Source organism: Pelmatolapia mariae, linkage group LG6, assembly GCF_036321145.2.
Source record: "Pelmatolapia mariae isolate MD_Pm_ZW linkage group LG6, Pm_UMD_F_2, whole genome shotgun sequence".
Taxonomy (NCBI): Eukaryota; Metazoa; Chordata; class Actinopteri; order Cichliformes; family Cichlidae; genus Pelmatolapia; species Pelmatolapia mariae.
In genome coordinates, this window is record NC_086232.1 from 29,817,654 (window position 1) to 29,843,096 (window position 25,443).

Below are 25,443 nucleotides of genomic sequence, written 5' to 3' on the forward strand. Positions count from 1 at the left end.
AGAGAATTAACTTATGAAGGGCTTTTTCTTCTCGACTGAGTGAAAATTCACTCTACATTCTGTTCCTCGGTGTAACCTGACTGCTTAAGAGAAACTGAATATAGGAAATGTATCTAAAATCCAACAATATGAGGACAACTTTGGATAACAACATCCAATTACATCATTTTGTGTCCATCGTTTACTCAAACGTAACAAATCATCTTAATGACTGAAACCAGAAATGATCCTTAGAGTAGTTTCCATTCACATTTGTTGATATTCATCTGGGTTTTCCTGCACATAAAAACATTTGTCTCCCACCAAAGACGTTCTGGCCTTTCATCAAAGGAAAAATCACTTTTAAAATGTGCTTTAAATCCCTTTAAATTTCCTTAAGATAGTGTTTAATTTACTCAACAATTACTCATAAAAACAAGAAAAACATTTTTTTAAATCAATGAAAACCTCTGGGCAGCTGTGGCATAAACCTTTTTTTAAATCAATGAAAACCTCTGGGCAGCTGTGGCATAAACCTTACATTGGTTAGTGGTCTTATAAACTTGTTAAATACTGTATATATTTGGACCAATCAGAGTTAAATGTATGGTAACCCCCTCAAAGGCACAGTTTGAGGTAACGAAATCTGATTTAATGTCAAAATATTAGCATTTATTTCTGCTCTTCAGTGCTTAAATTTCTGCAATGTGCACAATAAACGTGCGAGGACGGTGACCTTTTTAAGAAGATCGCCTCGTTAGCACTTGTTGTGGGAAGTGAGTGACTCTGCTGTCCCTGTGAGCTGCAGCCGACAGGACAGCAGTGATTATGTTACTGCAATCAGCTGTAAGGTTTGTAGACGAATCCAACAGTCGGTAAAACAGCTACACGAGTGCTGTGCACTGCATTTGAGCTCAGAGAAAAGGAAATAAAGACTAAATTCATGCAGTACTGTGAAAGCATCTGTCTGTGAGAGTAAAGGCTAGTTAGCAGCTATGAGCCAGATTCACACTGTGAGTTCCAGCTTTGCGTTTTCCATTCAGTTTAGTATCAGTTTGTTTCCAGAGTGGGTTTGCTCCCGTCGGTCTGTTTAAAAATGTTTCGTTTTAATGCAGTTTCTATTCATGTGTGTGTGTTTGCTTATTAATACGTTACAGGTCGTATTAGGAAGACGCTAAAATGTAAGATATTTAGAACAGCAGAGATACTGTAGAGATACTCGACTCCAAGAAAGTCAAATGTCAAACTTTTGCACCACTGTTTCCATCAGGTCGGATGCATGGATGAATCTGACTGAAGACTAAAACTAAACACACTTCCTGCATTTTTATTTTATTTTAGAAAGATTTGTAGTTGCATAAAATGCTGTTAATGATAATAATCATCTTAAACTGCACACACACATACCGGTTAGTGTGAAAAAGAGCTTTTTCCTTACCCCTTAAATGCGGCTGATGTAAAACACATTTAAGGTGGTCGTGCATGCTTTATATCTTTATGTGTTACATAATTCAAAGGTGTGTAAACATCACGCGAGAGGTCTCAAACAGGACAAACTGGTCTCAGCATTTCCGCTTTCACTGTTGTATATAAATTCAATCCGATTTCTACCTTCTGAGACTTGAGCTCTTGTTTGGGATGCATTTTTAATTTCTCCCAGCTAACTGGGATTAGTCAAACCTGGTAAGTATCATGTCTGAAAGTAATTATTTTATTAGTTTGCCCTCATATGGGGACAATAGGCTTGCTTAAGAGCCTAACACAGCAGAGGTAAGTATAAAGTGCAGAAAAGCCAAAATGCAATGTCCCCATATGAAGCTACAGAGTCTCTAGAGGTCAATTTAGGAAAGTTGTTCTGACCAGGACAACCTTCCCTGCTATTAGAAGCCTTTGCTTGCAGTTAACTTGAGTAAAGTATAGATTATTTATATAGCACTTTTTAAGACAAGAACGTGTCGCTGAGTGTTTAACTTTAATTCTCCTCACGTCAAACATCCACAAACGTTAAAAGAAAGCAAAGCAGAGAAACTAATGTGGCTTAAAGCAAAGCAGAGCAGAGGCTCTCACACTGAACTGAATCTTAGTAAATTTGGTCTTTCGGCTTATCTTCTTACCCAGATGTGCTGCAGGTCTTTGCTGTTGACTGGATACAGAACGCAGTTGGTTCCTACTAATTTCACTGCACACTCGATGTCGATGTTGGTCACGATACCACACTGGTTATCCTGAAACACAACAGAGACGCACATCACCCTGTTAGCACCTCAAACCTTTTAGGAGTTTTATGCGTGCACAAGACCCCGCACTGTGAATTTCAACCAAAGGAAAACCTCAGAGCTTAATGTTTCATTTGTATTCAGACTGTGTGTTACACGAGGTAAGAGTCTCCTTTCAGTCCTCTACACGAGCAGACCTGCAGTAATATTCAGGTCATGCCTGATGCAGCAAATGAAACAGAGTGATGAACAGTGACGTGACTGTCAGAGGGAAAACGAGAGAGAGGCGCAGACAGAGAGAAGGTGAAAGAGTTCCAAACAGGCGGAGGGCCGCACTCACATTAGAGTTGTTTCTTCGCACGATGTCTCTGATGACGATCGATCGATCTTCAAGTTTTAACTGCAAGAGAAAGAGCAAACAGTTTGAGAAAATGGTGGCTAACGCAGCTGAGTGACTTCATGGTTAAGACATCTCAACGCTCACAGAAGCTGCTGAGTGTGTGACACTGAAATTGGATCATCATCTTCTTATAATAACCCTTACAGCAGAGGAGAACGCTGCACATCAATAACTCTAATGGAGCCTGGACACGGAGCTGGAAATTAACCAGCGATGTACAAATCTATTCGCACTCGGACCATAAGAGTGCTACTTATGCAATTTGTCACACGGGCATCCCGTCCTCACCCACACGACCGCTCGGCAGAGCTGCAACGCCCTCTGAGAGCAGATAAACGACTCTGCTGTCCAAACAAAGAGACGCATTTCACTGAGCCGGCCAGCAGGAGTGTTTATTCAGCACCGGACGAGTCAGCAAACACAATTTCACTTTCAATTACTAATCAAAACACTGAAATAAAAAAAGAATACAGATCCAGTAAAACTGAAATGGTTTGTGGACAGTCTGAGGGGCGGACAAAGTCACAGCTTGCAGTGATCGGAGAGGGCAGAAAACAGAAGCTGCTGGACTAAACTTGGCATCGGATCAACTCTCAGAGGGAAACCTTGTTCCTGTGAACTGAATTTTGCTGTGTCACGCCATGCCTGTGCACAGGCATCCAGACTGAAAACAGGCCTGCAGTAAATTAATTAAAAAAAACAAAAACATGCCTGCTGTAATAAACAATGACTGAGCAGCAGCTATAGAGAGTTTCAATGATTTTTGGATGCCAGCACACAGATGGTTTATAACTAATGCTAAGGGAAAAACATTAAAAAACGATCAGCAGGTAAACGGCATAAAATGCACTCATGTTCTACCAGGAGTGTGAGCTCCCCGTTATCAGACTGCTTTACAGCCTGCGTCCAAATTCAGTTTCTATGATAGATATACACCTTCTCTGTTCACACGTAGGTTTTTCTTTAGAGAGGATACGTTTTAAAACGTTTTTAAAAATCCATTAACTGCTGGCCTGATCTCCAAATATGACTAGATCATGTACACAAACTACATAAAGGATGTCAAATTAATTTGACATCATGGGCGACATGAGCTGAAGTGGCCTGGACTACTGAAGACTGCCCTTTCTGCCCATGTAAAGAAGTTTTGCTGCGCATTTAACCCCTGAAATGTCTTAATGATGTCTTAATTTCAACAGTACATCGCAGTTTTTCTCCTTGATAAAGGAATAGACCCTGCCCTTTACTGTGGATTTTATTTCACTTATATGGATATCTTGGTTTCTCCTTTAAAAAACCCCCAAAAACAAACAAACACCAAAAACAACTCCGTCTCCTCGCCCCCTTCCCGCACTAAATTACTATTCAGCAGAAGTGGCTGCTGCTCCTTCTATTCACGGCATCACTGCAGCTTTTCAGCAGTAATTATTTAAACCGTTGATTCACGACAAAAACACAACCAGAGCTAATGTGGCTCACATCCTTGCTGTGCATTTCCTTCACCTTTAAACCACAGCATGCAGGACTTCATGGGTTCATACATGAAACAGATGAAACACCAGTGAACAGCTAGTTTAGTTCAAGGCCATATTTGTGCTTTTCATATGTATACCACTTCCTTTAAGATACGATTCATTTATCCCAAACTTGGGAAATTCCTTTAATTTCTTATTTGACAGATATGGTAAAATCCTCTACTGTACTTAAATATTAAGTTTACTCTACTTTTAATCATTAAAAGTAGAATAATCACAATTAGAAGTATTTTTGTTACCTCCATAGTACCAAAGTTATGCTTGACTAAATAGCATAATGCTAGCTAACTCAGTTGTTGGGCTGTTGATGCCTTTACATGGAACAAACTGTATGCAAGAAAAAGCAAAAATTAAAAAACAAAAACAAAAAACTTTGAACCCCACGGAGGCAGGTGTTTTTCATGTCACCAGTTTGTGCATAAACACCACACACTACACCTGAGAGGACAAAAACACCACCTGCTGTTACCAAAAATTCATCTACAAAAATACTGGCTGTGACCAGTAGTACCCTTTAGCCTCCTAGTAGAGACACCTACAGCATGAATTTCAAAATGCTACGTGACTGTGTTCTGAAGTTTTCACATTCACAAGATTTTTAGAAAACTTGACCTTTGACTTCTAACCTTGAGGTCAAGGTCACTGAGACTCAAACTTATTTGAGATTTTTAGTAGAGTCGAGGTGTCACATTCACAAACTTGTGAATGTGATCATGTTGCTTGCGTGCCCGGCAGGGTCAAAACAATACCCCATCAGACTTTTACGGCTGAGGGGGAAAAACCTTCAGGGTCCAAAATCACCAAAATGTGCCAGATCTTCTATACTACAAGTGCAAGAGGGAGGTCTTAACTCCTCAGATTGCTACATTAGGTGTTAAGAGTCCAGTCAGGGCAGAAACACAAAGGTGCACCAACGTGAGACTGTAAGATGTGGACCGTTGCTGAAGACACAGTTCTCTAAATGGGGGAAGTGACCCAGAAGTAGCTCTTCAGATTCTCTAAATATGAAAAGAAGTTGTTTGAGTGCTTCTTTCATTCTCTCCTTTAGGACGAGATACACTAAACCACCCTCGAAAGGAACAAGGATAACACAGCCCCCACCAGGGGTTCATTACCTGGGACTTTCCATCAGTTCTAGACCCAAAGAAGCATCTTGAGAGGTGAAACCTCTTTAAATAAACCTAAAAAAGCCTATTTGCCTTCTTTTAAACTCTAAAGATGACACACAATTCACAGAGACACACAAGTAGTACAGCTCATGTAAATGTTAACCAAGCGTTATGAGAGGTGAACTCTGAACGGTACACTGCTGTGATAAAAATTGGACTTTCAAGAAGTCGTTCACCTGAATGAAGAAGCTCTCTAAACAAAAACGATGAGCTACATGAAAATAAAAAAAAGTGAATTTCAGGCTTAAAGCAATTCACTTTGCATTTGTTAGGTCCTCAGTTTAATCGCTGCCATCTTGTAGCCTCTTATTAATTTTACAGCCTTAATGAAAGGCAGGAGTTACCCTGGATAACGATAGGCGTGGACAGGATGTGCAACTAATTTCAATACAACCAACCATACAAGGTTTAGTTGTCTCTGTTCCTAGACAACTAAACCTTGTGTCCAAAAACATACGAGGGAGAAAAGTGACTGAATGAAATGAAGAAACACCAGTACTAAATACCACCACCCTCTCAACAGAGTTTAACATTCCTATGCAGCACTCAATCAGGTGCTGGCTCCCCAAACTGGCACTCAGTGATGAAAACTTTGAGAACCCCTGCTGTAAAAAGGTGACCTGTGGGAGGGCCTATTTTCACTATAGGCGAGTGGAAAAGATGGCTTTGCTGGCAGGAAGACAAGTGGCAGCGAACCACCAGGCAAAACACCAGAGTTTGGACAGACGCAGATGGAAGTAGAGGAGAGAGTAGAAATCGAATAAAAACAAGGCAGACTGCATATTTAGTACTGAACGGGAGGTGGGGATGGAGAAAAACAGGAATATATACTTATATCAGACTCATGTATAGGTAAGCAGGTAACACTGCTATTATTAGAGCTGAAACAATCAGCTGATGAGCTGACTAATCAGAATACTAATCAACACAATCCATCCATTTAGTTTCTTAACTGCTTATCCACTTCAGGGTCATAGCGAAGCCGGACCCTGGACAGGTCGCCACTGTTGGGCTAACACAGAGAGACCGCCACTCACACTTTAACACCTGCAGCCAGAGTCACTAATTAACAAAACATCACTCCTGTCTTTGGACTCTGGGAGGAAGCCGGAGTACCTGGAGAGAACCCACACATCTACAGAGAGAACACAGGGAATACAGCTGGCTGACTAGAACCCAGGACCCCACAGGACCCCACAGGACCCCTGTGCCGCCCAAATAAAATAAAAATAAATATCAAGAAATATTAAACACACGACTTTGGGGAAAAAAGTAATACATTCCACAGTAAAGCATAGCAGCATGTTTTAATTGGCTGAAAGATAATTTCAGCCAATTAAAACAATAATTAGTTAAACGAGGAACTAAATGGCAGCAGGCTGTCCCAGCTCCTAAACTTACTATACATGTGAGGACAATCAGCTCAACTACATTATTATTTAGTATTATGCATCTCTCTTGATCTAAAGGAAAATTCAAGCATTTCCATAATGTAAAACGTTTCTGATAAGTGTGGACCTTCTGGGTCATTTTATACCTGCACAGCAGAGATTCAGAAAACAGGGCTAAACTCTGCATCAGGACAATCAGCACACAACTCTTCAATGTTTGGAAATACATTTTTCATTTTATTGCAAAGAGTTGGACTAGAAATGAGCACAGCAACAAGAAGGTGCTGGAGATAACAGTGCAGACTGTATGGCTGCAGTTTGTATGAGTAAAGATGCCCAAACATCCTGTTGAGGACAGTATGAAAAGCGCCTGCAAGCACGAGCGCACACACAGCAGCGCTTCAGCTTTATCTTACACTGTAACCCAACTCCTCTGGTTTCTGGGAGAGGAAGAGCCACTGAGTGTGTGTGTGACTGTGTGGAGGGGATATAATCGATGGGTCGCCATGTTCCCTTGTACTCGATTAAACATCAGCTTGTCATCTCCTCATTTCTCTGCAGCTCAGGATTAGAGCATGCACACACACACACACACACACACACACACACACACACACACACACACACACACACACACACACCCCGACTTGTCTCCCTACTTATCTGAAGCTTTTAGCCAAGAGAAGAGCTTTTTTTGGACAGACCCACAAATGCAGCTCTTCATCATTAATATTCTTTCAGTGCTTTGTGCTGCAGTGCGCTGCTGTAGTCAGAAACGCTGCGTTTAAAGCACAGGTACAGAAACATAACCACCGAGTGCGAACGTGCTGGTCAGGCAGCTGTTAAAAGTGTCCTGTTAGTATGAAAGTATAATCCACTTAACATGTGTAACTGTAATTTCTAATCCACCGTACACCTTGTAACTGGATTATGTCATTTACACTCCGTTCCTTAATTCTGCCAGGGAGCTGCATGCCCCCGAGGTGGGAGCGACGACTCTCCAGGAAGAGGTGAAGTCGAGGAGGAGGGACGGCGCTGCCATCCCATCGATCAACGCGTTACAAAAGTGATAAAGCAAAAACATTTTCCCCTCCTGATACCGTTATCTCTCAGCAGAGAGGATCGCCTGGGCTTACAGCTCTGGTAGATGCTGCTTTAACCACCAATGAGCTGCACGCACCCAGTTTTGTCTTACCCTTGATTTAACTGTGTGTTTGTGTTCAGCATCAAAACACATGAAACATTAGAAACCTAAATGTTCGAGTTCCTTTTTTTTATTTTAAATGTGTGAGTTGCACTGATGTACAAAAATACAAATGGTCACCATCTTTCCATCTACGTCTCTTAATGCCTAAATGAGTGATTTAGGCAGTAATTGAGGAACTAAAGGGAGATAAAAACAAACAAACAAAAAAAAACATATATTAAACCTTTTTTTGGCTGATTTTAAGTGCTCTTGTTTCATCCAGCAGTGTCTTGGTTGAACTTTGCATTACTTACTCTCTTTTACCATGTGTGTAAGAAAGAGAAAGACTTAAAGGGAGGTAGGGGAAGAGGCAAAACAGCGAGCATAGAGAAAGAAAAGACGAGGAGAATCATATACAGTAAACATTGGACAGCCTGGTATCCCTGCTCCAAGTATCTAGATTTTGTCTTCACAGTTATTTGAGCCATACCTGGCCTAGCCCCTTACCTTTCAATGGAAAACCCTACATAGACCAAGCAACCCCTAACAACACAGCTACTGGGGCCAGTAGATGAGGTGTTTTGGGTATGTCCTGGAGGAGATCTGGGGACAGAGCCGAGACACGATGGAAGGACTTTGTCTCTCAGAGAGCTTGGGATCGCATCAGTGTCCCGCAGGAAAGGTCAGGACATCACTGCCCAGACTAGCAGCAGAAACTGAAATCAGTGGAATCAGAGGAGTTTGTGTGTTATGTATCTGTTTGATAAACAGTAAAATAAGTCAGAAGCCAAGTACTAATGAAAGGTCACAGCTACTAAACTAATGATGCAGAATTAAGATGATTCCAGTGCACAGTAGCTTGAAAAACAACATTATTAAACTTGGATATTGATAGAAAAAACGTGATCCTTGCAGAAATACTGATGTTCACAAAAAAGAAAAGCCAACTTTTAAGTTTTAAGCACAATTTGCTCAGGTTTGTGAATTTACTCTCACATCTGATTTTTCTGCACAGCAATCTGGTGAGCATTAATTTAGCACCAAAAAAAAAAAAAAAAGAAGAAGAAGAAATCCTCCATATTAGCAGTGAAGCAGTGATATCTCCTTGAGGAGCAGAAAGAGTTTGACAGCTTTAAGGTTTGTTTGGAGGTCAAATTAAAATGAGGCAACGCCGTGACTTTGTGAAATCTGAATCTGAAAGCAGATGAAGGAGAAAGGTTCCTCCTCGTTACTCACATGATGCACACAACTCCTCACCTTGAAATCAAAGCTGTGTCTCTGCACCACTGCTGCTGTGGTGATTTATGCATTTCTTCCAAAGCCTCAGGTTCACACACATGCGCACTAATTAAAACTGGACTTTGACACGCTGAGTGAATCGCACATCTCTTGACATTACCGGTAACACACACATGCACACACACGGCTGATTACCCTGCTACACTGATGGGTCACGGCAAAGCAGTTGACTGTTGCTATGGCTCATATAGAGATGAGGAGGAGGGAGGCGGTATGATGAGGTGGTGGGCACAGACTCCGACAACAAAAAGAAAGGGGGAAAAAAAATGTTTGTGTGTAGCACTTGCCTCGGAAAAAGAAGAGCAGCAACCTTGGTTGTCTCTTCATCCATGCTTTTAGGGTAGAAGTGGCCAGATTGATAACAAGAATCAATGGAGGCTTTGATTTTCCAGCCTGATTTAGACGAGTCATTATTCAGGTGCGGCAAAAAGACGGAGGGGAAGATGGACGCTGCAGAGAACTGCAGCTTGGGGGCCACGCCTGCTCTCTGACAGACAGCTTTCTATACTGGGCTCACTTCTCCTTCACTCTGTTGTCCATACAAACAAGACACCCGAGCCACAAACACGGGCGGATTCAGTAGTAACAGGTGCACACGCTCCATTTCTCTCCACACACGGCTAACTTCACTGAATATGAAGCCAGAAGGTGAAATTCCACCCACAGATGCTGCTAAAAATCTGTGATAATGAACGTGCAACGTAGCACAGCTACATCCTTCACCTCCGCCTTCAGCCACAGGCAAACTATGCTTCAGCTCAGTGGCGTTTGGGAGAAATCGAAAAATAATTTGCAGTTTTGAAAGAAGAGACAAACAAACTGTAAAAGAGCAAGTGAGGCCTTCTGGGTTACGTGGATCCTGTGAGAACTGCGCTCTGGGTGGCTGCCGAGTTGTTTTTATGTGAATGACTTCAATGATTTGTAAGTGCACAAAAAGTTGGCTGAAACTGGTTTAAAAGCAGTGTGTTAGCATACTCAGTAACTGAGTAAGCCAAGTTCTGCAATTCAGTTAATCTGCTGCAGAGCTACTATAGGTTCATATTTCATAGTTCCTGCTTGTTCTGAGCTAGGTAGGTACAAGATATAAGACTGTGTGAAGAACTACTTTTTAACTGTGGAGGAAAAAAAAATACTCATCCCAGAATGCATTGCAATTCTAGACATACGCACACACTCACTCACTCTGGATGAACTTCTTGAATTTGAGCCTATTAATCATCCCGTTGTTGTATAATTGTTTTGTATATATTTTATCCTTGTTATCAATATAGCACAGTGCTTCATGCTCTACAGCAATCACCACTCTCGCCATTTCTGAAGTTTACCGTTTATTAAGCTACCTGTCTTCACAGGTAGAAACATTTCCATGGTAAAAGAGACTTCCACCAATCACAGATGTGGTTTCAATTTAGGATTGTGGGCGCAGTAGTTCTTTTCCGCGACTCCGGGGGTGGAAAAAATTAAAGTCTGCTTTGGATGATTAAAATATTATGACTCATAATCAAAATCCCTATGGGGAATCTCAGTGGTCTCCCTGATCTCCTCTGCAATGTTGCGTGGAGATCAGGGGCAGTACCCCTGGACTGGCAGACCGGGGTGGTGGTCCCCATCTTTAAGAAGGGGGACTGGAGGGTGTGTTCCAACTACAGGGGGATCACACTCCTCAGCTTCCCTGGGAAAGTCTATGCCAGGGTGCTGGAAAGGAGAGTTCGTCCGCTAGTCGAACCTCAGATACAGGAGGAACAATGCAGTTTTCGTCCTGGTCGCGGAACACTGGACCAGCTCTTTATCCTCTCAAGGATACTTGAGGGCGCATGGGAGTTTGCCCAACCAGTCTACATGTGTCTTGTGGACTTGGAGAAGGCATTCGACCGTGTCCCTCGGGGTGTCCTGTGGGAGGTGCTACGGGAGTATGCAGTACTGTAACCCTACCATCACCTATGGCCACGAGCTGTGGGTAGTGACCGAAAGAACGAGATTGCAGATACAAGTGGCGGAAATGAGCTTCCTCCGAAGGGTGGCTGGCCTCTCCCTTAGAGATAGGGGAGGGGCTCAGAGTAGAGCCGCTGCTCCTCCACATCGAAAGGAGCCAGCTGAGGCATTTGACAAGGATGCCTCCTGGGCGCCTCCTAGGTGAGGTGTTCTGGGCATGTCCCACCGGGAGGAGAGAGACCCAGACCCAGGACACGCTGGAGAGATTATATCTCTCGGCTGGCCTGGGAACGCCTTAGCGTTCCCCCGGATAAGCTGGAGGTGGCGGCTGGGGAGAGGGAGGTCTGGGCTTCTCTGCTTAGGCTGCTGCCCCCGCGACCCGGCCTCGGATAAAGCGGAAAAAGATGGATGGATGGATGGATGGATGGAATCTCAATGGGATTATTACCTCACTGCATGCTGGACTATTTGTCAGCAGGAAGATTTCAGAAGTCCAGAAGAAGTATTAACTTTTCTCAATCATGTAGACAGTATCAAACATAAACCAGATACACCAAAACCTCACCATAAAGGATGGGATGACAAATTCAACCTAATTGACTAAGCTCGTTCACAGCAAACATGAAGTGAACTAAAGAGGTGAACTGATGCAAATCCACATCCATGCAAGTTAAAAACGTTTCGACTTGGGAAGAAAAAAAAAAAAAATTGCATCACTTTGTGTCGCGAATGCCAGCGATTATTAGCAATGGGTGATAAGCTCATCATGCACAGCTGGAGGTACAAGGGTTAACTTCACTTTTATTTATAGAAACAAAAAGAAGAAAGTGAGTGATATTGTAGGACTTCCTGTAACTTTTAAAAACATTTTGCTGCAACTTGATTCCAGCTAATCAGTTTGCCGAAAGGGTGTAAAGACTATATTCACTTCTTTTTCCAAGTTGAGAAACCATAAAACTAAAACTAAAAATGTCCTTTAGACATAATCGGTGTCTGGAAGCTAAGCACAGCTCCACAGCACTGATAGCGAGGACTGTTAAGGAGGAGAAAGAAGCTGACGTTTACAGCACCAAAAGTGCAATGGTTTGCTTTCAGCTAAAGCTGTCACACTTTGGGGGGGGCTTGTTGCAGGTTGTAGAGGAACCACTCCTAATATCAACTCGCTAAGCAATGAGGCAAAGCCAGTACACTCAGAGGTGAATGTACAGTAGGTCCCTCTGGACGATGTAAACTACATGTGCCAGCTAATTAAAAAATGTATTGAAAGTTTTATTTATTTGTGACTCAAAAATACTTAAATGACTTTGCTAAGCAGGTCGCCCTAATAATAACAGACCTACATGCACGGGCAGAGCTTTGCCCCATGCAGTAACCGATTAAAAAGCTAAATTAGCTCATATATCAAAAGTTTTACAATTCAATCAAAAATTAAATGGATAAAAACACGAGCTGTGCTGTGAGTAGTTTCATGATGTTGAGCTGACTCATCACAGTCAGTCTTTGAGTGGTGCTACAGTCTTTTCTCATTTGTTGCATTTAACAGTGCACCAACAGCATTTGTCCACTTCCGTGTTGAGTTAATGTGAATAGCCTCTGGATCAGATATGTGTGGTGTAGAAGCGACTGATGTAACCGCCTCAAAGGAAACAGGGTCATATAAAACATTTTAGATGTTGTTTGTAGCGTCTTTTCAGAGCCTGATGGTTTATGTTCGTAATTAGGACTGAGCATTTAATCAGTTTTCACCTTCAATTACAACTTTGGTTCCCAATGACTTACAGATTACTGTGATCCCAATGATTTACTGATCATCAAACCTGTTGCCATAACAACAAGCCAATGTTTGTATACACTAAGGTTTTGTGACTGTAACCATTGCGTTACATTGACACAGTTTTCCTACCATTTTTGTGTCTTTTTAAAAGCCAATTTCATTCCGTGCTGTTATAACAGTCAGCAAATTAAATTTGTTTTTATCTTTCAGCAAAGACAAAGTACCTTAATCTTTGACACAGTTTGCAAATTCTTCTGCCAAGCGCGTCTCTATTAAGCATCCAAACATAATGACACAGTGAGTTAGCGTGGGATCACTGGTTTCATTTTCATCAACGCCGCTGATTAAAATCTCATAGGACTCAGAAAAAATAGAGATAAGAAATTATGATAAATTTCCACTCATTTTACATTTATGTAAATATTTTGTGATATCCTCCTAATAAAGTAGCCGCAGACATAACATTAGCCAATGTCCTGCTCCACCGCGGTGTCTACTAATCAAAAGGTTGATCCCCATGTCGAAGTATCCTTGGGCAAGATGCTGAACCCCGAGTTGCCCCTGATGCATCCATCAGAGTGTGGGTATGTGAATCTTAGGCTTGTATGAATGCATGTGATCGTGCGTGAATGACGCTTATAATAAGAAACCAGTTTAAGCACTCACACCGAGTAGAAAAGCACTATAATTATCAGTTCATTTAGCATTTCCACAGCTGCTGTAGCAGTAATTTCAAATTCTGGGACTCTCCTGCACTGTCACCTGTGACCTAAACAAGGATGCTTATAATAACTTTGCGAATGTGTTAAAAGTTAAAACAGCACTGCAGACATTAACTTGATAGTTGGCATATGTAAAGGGGCTATGAAAATAATTCTAATAATAACTGTGATACACACCAACTAACTGCTAAACACTACACAGGCTGCTACTAATTCAGTACTAATTACAATACCGTTAGGAGACCCTTTGAGCTCGTGTGGGTTAGTTTGTGCACATTAAAGCCTCTCGCTCTCACACTAGTCTGAAGAACTGCTGTCACAGCTTTCTGATTGGCTGTCTGATGCTGCACAATGAGGTTCTCAAACCAGACACTGATTCTGCAAGGATGGTGATCTTAAAATAAAGTAAGTACAGTAATCCTGAGTTTATTTAAAAGTGATGAAGCAAAAAAAAAAAAAAAAAATTACAGATCAATGATTAGTCCTTGCAGTTCTGTTTATAAGGCAATAAACTGCATCACCAATAAATCCTCACACCCTGATAACCCTTCTTGCTTCTGCAGGACAGCCTAGCTGAAGCCTATTGATTTGGACACACAGGAAGGGTGCACGGCTCTATTAAAAACAGAGAAGGCACAAATCCTTTTACCGATGAAGACCACAGGGGATCGACAGAAGGACTAATAGCACCGTATCTATTATAGAGCAATCTCCTTGCTGTGTAATTTGAGAGATGAAACAAAAAAAAAAAAAAAATCAACAAGGAGCACTAAGAGCCACAAGACAGAGCGCTGTACTGTATATCAGCAGGGAAATGAGTAGCAAAAAGAAAAAGAAGAAAATGCAGTCACAAAAAGGAGGAGAATAGAAGATGGAGACAGGAAGAAGGTGGTGAAGGATACTCGAGAGTCAATCATTAAGACAAAAAAAATGGATTTGGGGAAAAAGAAAAAAAAAAACGTCAGGAGAGAAGATGCCGAAGGGAGGAAGGCGCAAGGAGCTGGAGACAGGGTGTGACGGGGAGAAAATGAGGATGAGCTGTGAACGAGGTACAGACGAGAAAGCAGCCAGCCCAACAAGTAGGAGATCGAGACAGGTCCCAGGAGAGAGACAGAGAGTGAGGAAACCAGAAAAAGCAGGAGCCAGAAATAGACAAGAGTGCAGCAAAAACAGCAGATAGTAAAATGGAAATAAAAAGGGGAAGAGCGAGCGGGAGAGGGAGAGAAAGTAGACCGTCTCCCCACTGGGCAGGACCAACACTGCAGAGGAAAACAGGGAGGATGGGAAGATGAAGGAGGGAGAGAGAGTGAGGAGGAGGAGGAAAGGAGGCTGGCTCCTTAAGCAAGGCAAGTCACCTCAGAGTGCAGCTATTCCTGTGTGTGTGTGTGTGTGTGTGTGTGTGTGTGTGTGTGTGTGTGTGTGTGTGTGTGTGTGTGTGTGTGTGTGTGTGTGTGTGTGTGTGTGTGTGTTCTCCATTATCCCATCCAGTCAGCACCACATTACATCAACAGTCTCTAACACAGCTCTGTCAGGACACTGGCTACGGCTGTATGAAGGAAAAGAAATATCGATACAAAATTTAAACAGAAATAATAACAAAGAGTGAACAGGTCCAAAACATATAAAAATGTAAAGAAAATAGTCTGGTAGTCTAAAAACTGGAACTCTTGAAGTGGACCTCTGGTGTTCATTTCCAGCTCCAAGGGGTTTCTTGGACTCTGTAAGCGTAGCTTTGCATGATTCACAAATCAAAATACTCCTCATTTGTCTTATTTTGAGCCTTTTAGAACAAGCCCTTTTAGCTTCTCTACCTTTAAAGTCAGTCTCCCTAATCAGCCCTCACATTACTGATTGGCTGCCCCTCATGAAACAGAACGTTTGGTGGGTATGAGGACATCCACTCTTGACATCATACATATAAAAAAAATTAAAAAATTTAAAGAGTCTGAACTTTTAGCACATAGTTGAACACGCACTAATAGTTAAACTACTTCGCATCAGTTAATATGAGTAACCATACAAGTGAGGCTGGAAATCAGAGAAAAGCACATTAGCTCTACCTTAAAAAAAAATGAAAGAAATGAGTCACAATAACAAGCGCTGCAGTGAACATGACATTATTCTGTCCATTTAACTGCGTCAGAGCATGTAAACACCAGATTATATGAAAATCACATCCCACAACAGCTGATTTTATTCAGAATGAAAAAGCTGTGAATGCAGCTGCTGTTAATGAGAAGGTGATGAAGGTGAGGGAGGTGGTGGGAGGTGGGGGAGAGGAGGAGAACGCAGGGGAGCGAGAGAAATGAAGCAGGGTGGGATGGAGATAAAGACACGTTTGAGAAAGGAAAAAAAAAAACTCTCAGACACAACAGGCACCTTTTATCCTTTAAAATCATCAGAACTGATGATTTAATGTTAAATGAACACTTTAGTCACTTTTCTGTAAAGCTTGAACAACAAGTTTGACAAGTCGCGATGAGGAACACACATGTTTCACTTTCAAGTTTGAACGCGGTGCTGACAATAGTGGAATTAATGCAGGGATTAAGGTTCCTGTCTGCGCTCGTCTCTCGTGCTTCTGTGCAAGCATCTCTGCTCACTGTAGACATGGCAGACAGGAAACAAAATTCATCTCCCGGGTTACAGTAAGAAAACCGTGACCTCATACATTACACATCAGTTGGTGTTCTATGCATCTGTTAACCAAGCAGGAGAGAAGGCTAACGTTAGCTCCACCTCTCAAACTAATCTGAGATCAGACTTCAGTTAAAACCGAATGTAACCAGCGGCTTAAACGGTTCTTTGATTTACACCATATTAGTACAGACAGTATTTAACCTCATCCATTAGACTCTACTCAGGTTTGACTGTTTCATGACTTTAGACTAGTGAGCTAGTCTGATTTTACTCCCTGTCCTGGTCATGGGCAGGTCTGAATACCTGCTGGCCATCTAGTTAAACCAGCTTGGTCTGACAACATCTCAGTGAAAATGAAGTTTAACGTAGGCTGTGTCAGAATAAACTGGCACTGCACCAGAGCAATGTGTAACCAAATTCCCAACAGGCAACATGGACTTGAACCAGCAGGAACAGATGGCTGCTGGTGCCACTATTAGCCAAACTCTGCAAATTAACACAGCACCAGTATTTACCCACATTTTAAAAGGTCAATTTAAAGAAAAATTGCCCAAACCCTCATACAGTCTGTAACAATTTGGATATAGCTTAAATGGAAGGAGGATAACAGAGCAAGATGATCCATGAGCCCTGAAGTCTTCAGAGAGCACAGCAGATTCACAGCTTGTCCCGTCCATTTCACACTTTAACAACAAACTGGTTGCACTCTAAAAGCCATGACCCCCGAGGAGGAGGTCTAAAAGGTGGAAAAGAAAAACATCAGACAGATCCTTCCTTTACCTGCTAAGCATCTTCATCACAACCTACCTAGACACCCTCCATGTCTGTCTGGGTTTTCATGATTGCTCTGATGGATAAGACAACAAAGAATAAGACAAAAGATGCTCAGCAAAGTCACCGCACATTTAGCAGCATCATAGTCGTGTGCTGTCTAGAGCACCATCAAATGCTGTCAAATCAATAAACTATCACACACTCAGTACAGCGTGAGCTGCACTCGCTGCTCGTGTGTTTATGGGTAATTGATGGTTGAAAACAGCAGCTGAGGAGTCCTCAAAGTCATTGCTTCGCGTCTATTTATTTTTGACGTTTCGATGCAATAGTACACGGACTGATTTGCATTTTATTTAAAACTGGTTAGAAGTTTTTCCCCATTTTCTTCCCCGTTTTCATTCAGTGAAGTTGTCTTTCCTTCAGCATGCACAGCACTTTGTTGTTCATTTTAAAATGTGCTTATAAATAAAACTTAATAAACTTAAACTACTTTAGTGTGACAGTAACGCACAAAATGACAGTTTCAATGAAAAACAATGGGAAGTTTCTGCTCTATTTTTCCTCGCACAATTCAATCAAGACAGCAAGTCGACTAAACATGATTTAATGTTCACGAGCAACATTTTCAGATTTTCTCCTGATCCAATAAAAATTGGTCTAAACACTGTATAACTGTTCCAGTCCTGAAGCTTGTGTTTTACCAGTCAGAAACCATCTCCAAGAAGACAAATAAATAACTTTAACCTGAACATTTTCTTAAGGGATGAACACAAAACAGATGTTTGTACCCACTATTCACAGACTTTTACAGCTACCTGCTGCAGCATGTACAGTCAGCATTAAAGAAAAAGAACTTCATGCAATTTTAGGAGGATTTCTTCAGGTGTGATGAGCAGCTGCAGTGCAGCGCTGCAGCTGCTTCACTGTTCTTCGAGGAAGCGTACAGTACGGTGGCTGGTGCCCTGCCCCTCGTCTGTTTGTTTCCCTGGGCCTGCCTGGCACCTGCACAAACCATAACCAAGGCTCTGGGCTCCAAAGCACCGTTGGGCAGGCCTTGGCAACAGCTTCGTGTCCCAGATTACACCAACGTCTGCCAGCCTACCACGAGCACCTGCGGGTGGCTTCTGAGCAAACTGCACTGACGGATGCATACAGTCATCTGATGGGTATTAGTGCTGGAGCAGTGTGCGACATCAGAGTAGCTGTTTTTGACAATAGGCAACACTCAGGTGACCTTTAAAAGACATAAGACCACAGCTCTGAAGGACTTAATCAAATTCTACTGATTCTACTTTTTGAATTTTTTGTTCCTCCAGATTAAAAACAAAATCATTTGATTAAATACAACTTGAATTGCGGCAGGTTGAACGCAGAGGAACTGGCAGGATAAATGATTTAGGTGTTAAACAAGCTGAGCAGACTAAACAAGTGGAGATAAGTAATGTGATTAATATCATCCGCTCAGTCCAGACAGTAACTGTGTTTGCTGCTTTATCAACTAATCAAGCTTAATCAATAAGGACGACACACGCAGTCTGACACCACAGCGAAGTGAATGAACACTCAATTCTTCCTTTGTGTGTACTGTGATGTATTGGGCGATCGTCTTGCAGTCAGACTGCACTTAAAATATTTGTGTAGTCCAACAGAGTGTCATTTTTGGCTATGTAAGAAACAAACAGGGAGACATCCACACAAACCCCTTTCTGCAACCACAGGAGTCGTTCTCTGCTGGCCTGCTTAGGAAAGATGCAAATGTAAGACACCTTGCATTATCTCCACTTTTCAGACCCTTTAGTTAGAGCCATCCTTTATATACAGTCTATGAATGCAAGCCATGTTACCGTTAGATCACAGAGCTAAAAATGCACCAGAAGTTTGGTAACTTGAATAAGCAGAGGTGAAGCCAAACATACACAGGCTGTCCATCGACCTGTCAGTCAAAGCAGCCACACCCCAGGAATAAAATTTCAAGCCTCTTCATACAGCTGTTATAAAGTGGTAGAACTGTGGTAAAGACTAGAACATGGACCCTCTCATTCAGACCTCCACCTCTGGCGTCATTCCCACCCCTAAAGCTAATCACACCTATTCTACTCGGTCAGATTACTCAGTGCATTTCTTGAAATACTGTCTTCAGTGATCGATTTACAGTCACTTTGTTTAGCCTCCACATGTTTAACAGAAGAACCAGAAATAAAAAAATAAAAATACAGCCCGACCTCGTGTTTTAAACGCATTTCAGCAGTAAGATGATCTCTTCAAGTGCTCGGCAGCGCTGCAGCTAAAATGCTTTTGAAGAGGCGAGGGCTCGATGGGACTAAAAGCAATTTATGTGATCATGACCAGAAGATGGATAAGAGGTGAAAGAAAACCGTGTGGTGCAGTGGCCCGAGTGTAAATCAGCAGTCAGCCCACCCGGGAAAGACATGTTTCTATTGTGTAGGTCAGCTGGGGGGGTTGACGACACTTGTGTAGCTGGATGGATGGGGGCAGGGTGGAGGGCCAGGTTGACAGATGGGAGTCACCCTGCGGTTACAGCATTCAGCTCTTCCTCCCACTTGAAATTTTGATGGATTTTTCCCCCCATCTGCTGCAAACAAGAGCAATAAACCTGTTGTTCACACAAGAATTTGTTAAACTATAAGCCTGAGAGACAAACAGACTGATGGCTGGCATCACTGTTTCCATGCTAAGGATAGCATACAGTGAATATAACCCCCACCCTTGTAGGGGTGTTCATGATTTCCTAATAACAAAATAGTCATCTTATTATAAAAGAACAAAAACAAAAAACAAATAGCTTATGTAACCATGCTTTCTCTTATACATTTGCATTTTCTTCCTTCCAGCGACTAGTATGACGTAACAAATCTGCTATAAACTACCAGGAATCAGATCAGCAGATATTTTCCAGTGAGATCCAAAATTTTAAATTTTATTAATTACAAACTAAGCCCTACATGATCAGGCTTGAACCCATGCTAAACATGCTTGAATGTACTGTATGTTGGGATATGTACACTTATTCCTTTTTATGTACTTAAAAATTCCTATTCACTCAGGACCTGCACGATTTTTCAAAATTCCAGGTTTCACCAGACTGGCATGTTTTAACAGCACCACATGGCCACTGTGGTACAGGAAAATTGGAGTTGTGGTACAAAACTGCAGACGTCTGCAATGAGCTTTCAGCCCTGTATTGCAGAACTGTTCCCCCCGTAGACCAAACAGAAGAAACCTGCACAGACAGACTGCTACAACTGCCAAAAGGTTCTGTGTGCAAGTCACAAGTCTACCAAAACTATTCAGTAATTTGAGAGCACTTTGAGTTGAAGGACAATCCAAAGAAAAGGTTCCCATATAAACGCAGCATCAAGCAGCAGAAAGCTTCCCTAAATAACTTGCTCAGCAGTGCCTTTAAAACAAAAAAAAAAAGAAAAAGAAAAACCTTCCAGCACGATGAAAGGCAAAAAATGCAGTAAGACCTGGAGTCTCCCTATTCACCGGGATTTATTTATGTCTATTGATCCAGAACTTCCTGTTTCAGTTGCAATATAATGATAATGGTTTAGCATAAGCGACAAAATGCTAATGTTTTATTTCCTCATTTCACCGTGGGGTCAAGCACTGCGAGCAGCCGAGTGGAATTTATTAATCACAAATCAGATCAGTCTGATTTGTATTCAGAGCAGTGAACCTTAATGAATGCATAATGCTGCTAACTCGAGGGCATTGTAACGGGCCAGAGCAGCGAAAGTGGGAGCTCATCATATGACAGCACGCCAAGAAAGCCCTGACAATTCAACTGACTCTGAGAGCAGAAGGTGGGATGAAACCATTTGCAGGGTACAGAAAAAGCCTGCACATTACCATAACAGCCACCTGGGACTAAACAGCATGTCTCATTTCCAGTCAACATTTTTATTTTTTTAAATTCACTTTCTCATAGTGTAATTCACCATTTCAGTGAGGTTGGTCTGAGCATGATGGGCTGATGTTAATTAATGACCCACGACAAAAATTCAGCACGCTGTCTGGAAATGGAAGCAGACTTAATTGTATGAAGTTTAGCGCCACGAAAAGGGAAATGCCATTTTCCTCCTCAGAGAGAACAATTCCACCTACCTGAAGTAAAAGTCACCAAAGATCAGAAAGCACAAGTTTTGGTTGGTGCTCTTGAGAAATGGATACATCACATCCATTGCTTACATTTCCCAGGGCTGCTGGACAGCGGTTTGTTGGAATTTCCTGCTGATTTTCAGGTTGACATGACAGATTCAAGCGCGTTCCTGAACATCCCAGCTCTGTTTGCTTGGTCAGGCGACCGAAAACTAATCGCCAGTAGAGTTTGTGTCTTCCGACATGTCCAGAGAGAGGGTCTTGGCGGAAACACTCAAAAAGCACTGCCTGGTGGTGGTGATGTGGTCAGATATTTAAAGTTGGTATATGGTCTTGTAGGCTTGACAACACGAAAGATGAGGTCATCTGTTATTTAGGTCAATTATTGCTATTGTTATGTTTTAGGACATACCGTATTTTCTGCACTATGAGGCGCACTTAAAATCCTTTCATTTTCCTTATGTATGAATTGTGGTTGTGCTTACTGACCTCGAACTGATTTTATGTGGTACAAAAATCTGTCAGCAAATGTTTTAGTACGACTTTGGTAAGCTACTAAGCCGCACCGCTTGATTGGTTGTCGGAGCTACCATAATCAGGAGCCTCGCGGAGTAATCTGGGTCCAAAACCCCGTCCTCTTCAGGACCTAAAGTCAAACGAACACTGCAGCATCACTGAGAGTTAAAAACTGTCTAAATTCTTTCATTTTTAATAAAATGATCAGCGTTGCTGCTTTACCAGGTGTAACTATTAAGTTTAACATCCAGGCACCCATGAAAACAGAATTTATTAAATTTAATGGAGTTAGAAGTTAGCAGGAAGTTAGCTCGCTAGTTTCCACCTAAACATGATATAGCATGTTCTGACTGAGAGATTTCTGAAACAAATTAAAAACGTACAGTTCTGCTATCACTTCCAACATAAATGAAGACAGAAAACTAAACAGCAGTGACGTTTTTAGGGTTACTGAAGTTGGGCTAGCTGGTATATAATGATGTGCTACGTGATTGCCAGCGTCACAGCTATGTTAGCATAACAAACACAGTGAAGCTGGAAGATGAATGCTAACCTTTTTCCACTGATCCAGTGGTTGGTGACAAATGCAATCGCATGGCAGGATGCTGTAAACTTCAGTAAGGAGAACAACTGAGATAATGCATTCACAATACGAGGTTAGTCATTAATATACTGCAAGAACATGGGAATAGCTGCCAGAGAATTCCACATTAATTAATCAATGGTACGGAAGTGGAGGAAGCAAGAAGAATGAGTTTAGTATGAGTTTGACTTATCTGACCGTTTTGTTTCACTTAATGCCCCTTATAATCCGGTGCGCCTTATGGTCCGAAAAATACGGTAACTTAACATCCGCGAGTGATACATAAACTGACAATCACATAAAAGTAATCATAAATGAAATCGTATAACAACAGTTGTTTTTCTTGTGCGATTAAATGGTTTTATTGGCTTGACATAGCACAACAACTCAAAGTTTATGGCATCGAGAGCTGCTAACGCTCTGACCGCGACAAGCTCTTTAACATCAGCAGCACAGCTTCTCATATTGTCCCCACTCTTCACCATATTAGATATCGGGCAGGCTTAAAAGTAAACACGGATGTTCTCAGATGTTTAGCGCAGCCTCTGCTTTTACTGTTCCGTTATCTTTACTTCCTTTACTCTGCTCGTGACAAATGCAGTGAAACAGAGAGCAGAGGAGAGGAGGGAAACTGCAAATGGCTGCAAAATCCAGTAAAGCCATGCAGTGAGCTGAAATGAAACAGACCATAAATTAAGTAGATAACAAATAAAACACGTCTGTTCTTTTTATTTTTTAGTTTCATGTGTAAATGGGGCCCTATGGCAAGTAAAAGGGAAACATCACTTCTTTTATTCCCCCCCCCCCTCACCGAATAGCTAATTGGTGTGGGTGAAACTGCTAAAAGGGAAATTAAAGCCAGTGAGACAGCAGGGTATTTAAATGTACACTGATGTCGCTGATGCATTTTTAAATAAACAAAGTAACACTGAACATGTCGTACACGATGCATGTTCACACCACAAGCTCAGCAAGCTTGCCGTTTCATTTTCACTGTCCCTTCCTCGATGTGCGTTATACTAAAAATCAATGGGACCGTGTTGTAACGTCGGTCAGGAGGGTGTGTGGTGTGGCAGCTGTTCCACAGATGGAGTTTTTAAAGAGTCTGCAACATGCAGATAAGCTCATAGTTGCTGATAGTTTTTATATCAAAAGTAATACCAGTGGCGTACGAGGCTGCTCGATGGGGCACCACGCCTGCTGACAAATCTTCATTAAACTGACCACTTTGTTTAATCTCATACTGTTTCTGGCAACACTACGTTTGTGTACATTTTAAATCTTTGCGAGGCTTCCTCGTTGTGCAAGCAGAGAGTTTAGCATTTCAATCATTTTAACTTTGAACGGTTTCACTTTCATGCGCTAAAATAAAGCAACAAAGAAACTACATTAAATGATGCAAGGCGATTAGTCTAGAGTTTGCACATAATGGTCGCAATGTCCAAAATCCTATTTCGCTGTGAAAATGTCTGCTTTATGAAACCCAAGAGTAACTCTAAGCATCACTTTTCTCTCCACTGATCGCTCCTAAGAGAAAGCGTGAAGTGAACATGAGGTGCAGCCTGCAGAAAAAAAAAAAAAAAAAAAAGTTGAAATTTTGTGCAAACAGCACCTTGAAGATGTGCAACTTTGCATACTGCAGGATGTGACCATGAATTATTGATTAGGATGTAAAACCGTACTCTCAGGATTTATGCAAAATGAGCTTGCTGAGACTGGGCGTGCAGATAAGCACAGGAGAAATCACGAATACGACACACAATGAAACCCATACATGTGCACATCAACACAGAGGACATGGTGCTGCGTAAACATCAGCGTCATTGTTTAAGGGGCGCGTCGTTCTGCCTTTGTTCTGACTGAGGTCTGAATGACACTCAGACCAGAACTTTACTCATTTAACTGGAAAGACAAAGCAAGGCAGCGCTGGGCTCTAAAATAGGCTTCTTCTGGTCACATCCTGTCTCTGAAATGAGTCTGTGTGAGCTTGTTCCAGGCCTGTCCTCCTTTAAACTCTGTGACCCTTTTCCACAAAGCCCAGGAGAACCCCAGAGAAGCTTAGAGGATGCACAGAACAACAGGTTTGCAAAGTCTGCACCAGCTAAAACGTCCTCATTATATGGTGGTAAAATGGTAAAACTGCACAAAGATGTACGCAGCAATTTACATGTCTAACTGAACTGAAGCTGACAAGGGTCAAGCATGCAGGCAGGGTGGAGTGGGTGGAGACGAGTGTCACAGGTGATTTGTGACACAAGAATAGTGGCTAAAGCAAAAGGGAAGGTTTCGAAGATGGCTGTGAGGAGAAAAAAAAAGGGAGTCAACCTGGAAGTGGCAGAGTTGAAGATGCTCAGAAGAAATAAGGCTATCAGAGGGACGGCTCTGGTTACGGTTTTGGAGAAGAGGTTAGAGAGGCAGGGCTGAGATGGTTGGACCATGTGCAGAGGAGGGATAGTGGATATATATGACAAAGGATGTTGAGGAGGTTTCATGGATGTAGTGAAGGAGGACATGCAGAGAGGGCTGATATGACAGAAGAGAATGCTAGGGATAGAGTGTGATGGAGGCAGATGTGGAGACCCTCAAAGGGAGCAGCTGAAAGAAGAAGAAGGAGAAAGGATGCTAGAGTTCAGGGCGTGGCCACTTAGACAAATACAGGCAGCAGCTGACTGCACCAGACAGTCAAAGTGTTACAGCTCATTTAGATTTCGATGGTCAATTTTTGTAGAGCTTAAAATCTAAGTGTCTGGCACTGTTACCAGCATCCATGCTTTCGTGTGGTACTCTGTGTTAATTATTATGAGTGAGAAAAAGGAAAAAAGAAAAAAAAATACAGCATAGTGTCAGTGTATTTTTGCATGGTTATATTGTTTCGATACAGGGGCGCCAAATATCAATATTTCATTAAATAAATACATTAAATACAAATACTTTGGGAATATTACGACCTAGGGGGTTCAACCTACCTGATGGGTGGCAATCTTTCTGCAAGCTTTTGCAGTCTGATTTGGACTGACTGCAATCACTCAGAGAAAGATTTGCAAATATTTGCTGTCTACTTTATAAATGCAGACTTTAAACTTCAAAACAAATGAATGGCGTCCAGGTGTCTAAATCTATATTTCATACCTCAATAGCCTTCAGAATTTTAATCAATCACCTTGATATCTCAGTTAAAAGGTATTGATTCATATTGGTTGCACTC

At 41.9% G+C, this 25,443-nt stretch overlaps 1 protein-coding gene across 5 annotated transcripts in view; it reads right to left on the reverse strand.

The window, feature by feature from the left end:
• The window catches only part of ube2o (ubiquitin-conjugating enzyme E2O), a 44,540-nt gene that overhangs the window by 16,510 nt on the left and 2,587 nt on the right, over nucleotides 1–25,443 (reverse strand). For 4 of the 5 annotated variants that reach the window (XM_063476542.1, XM_063476544.1, XM_063476541.1 and 1 more), the window contains exons 2-3: nucleotides 2,536–2,595; nucleotides 2,094–2,204 (exon numbers count right to left, since the gene is read on the reverse strand). In XM_063476542.1, coding sequence (XP_063332612.1) covers nucleotides 2,094–2,204; nucleotides 2,536–2,595 — 171 coding nt within the window. Of the gene's footprint in view, nucleotides 1–2,093; nucleotides 2,205–2,535; nucleotides 2,596–2,739; nucleotides 2,909–25,443 lie in introns of those variants that run through there. The other variant, XM_063476545.1, reaches the window with a different exon arrangement.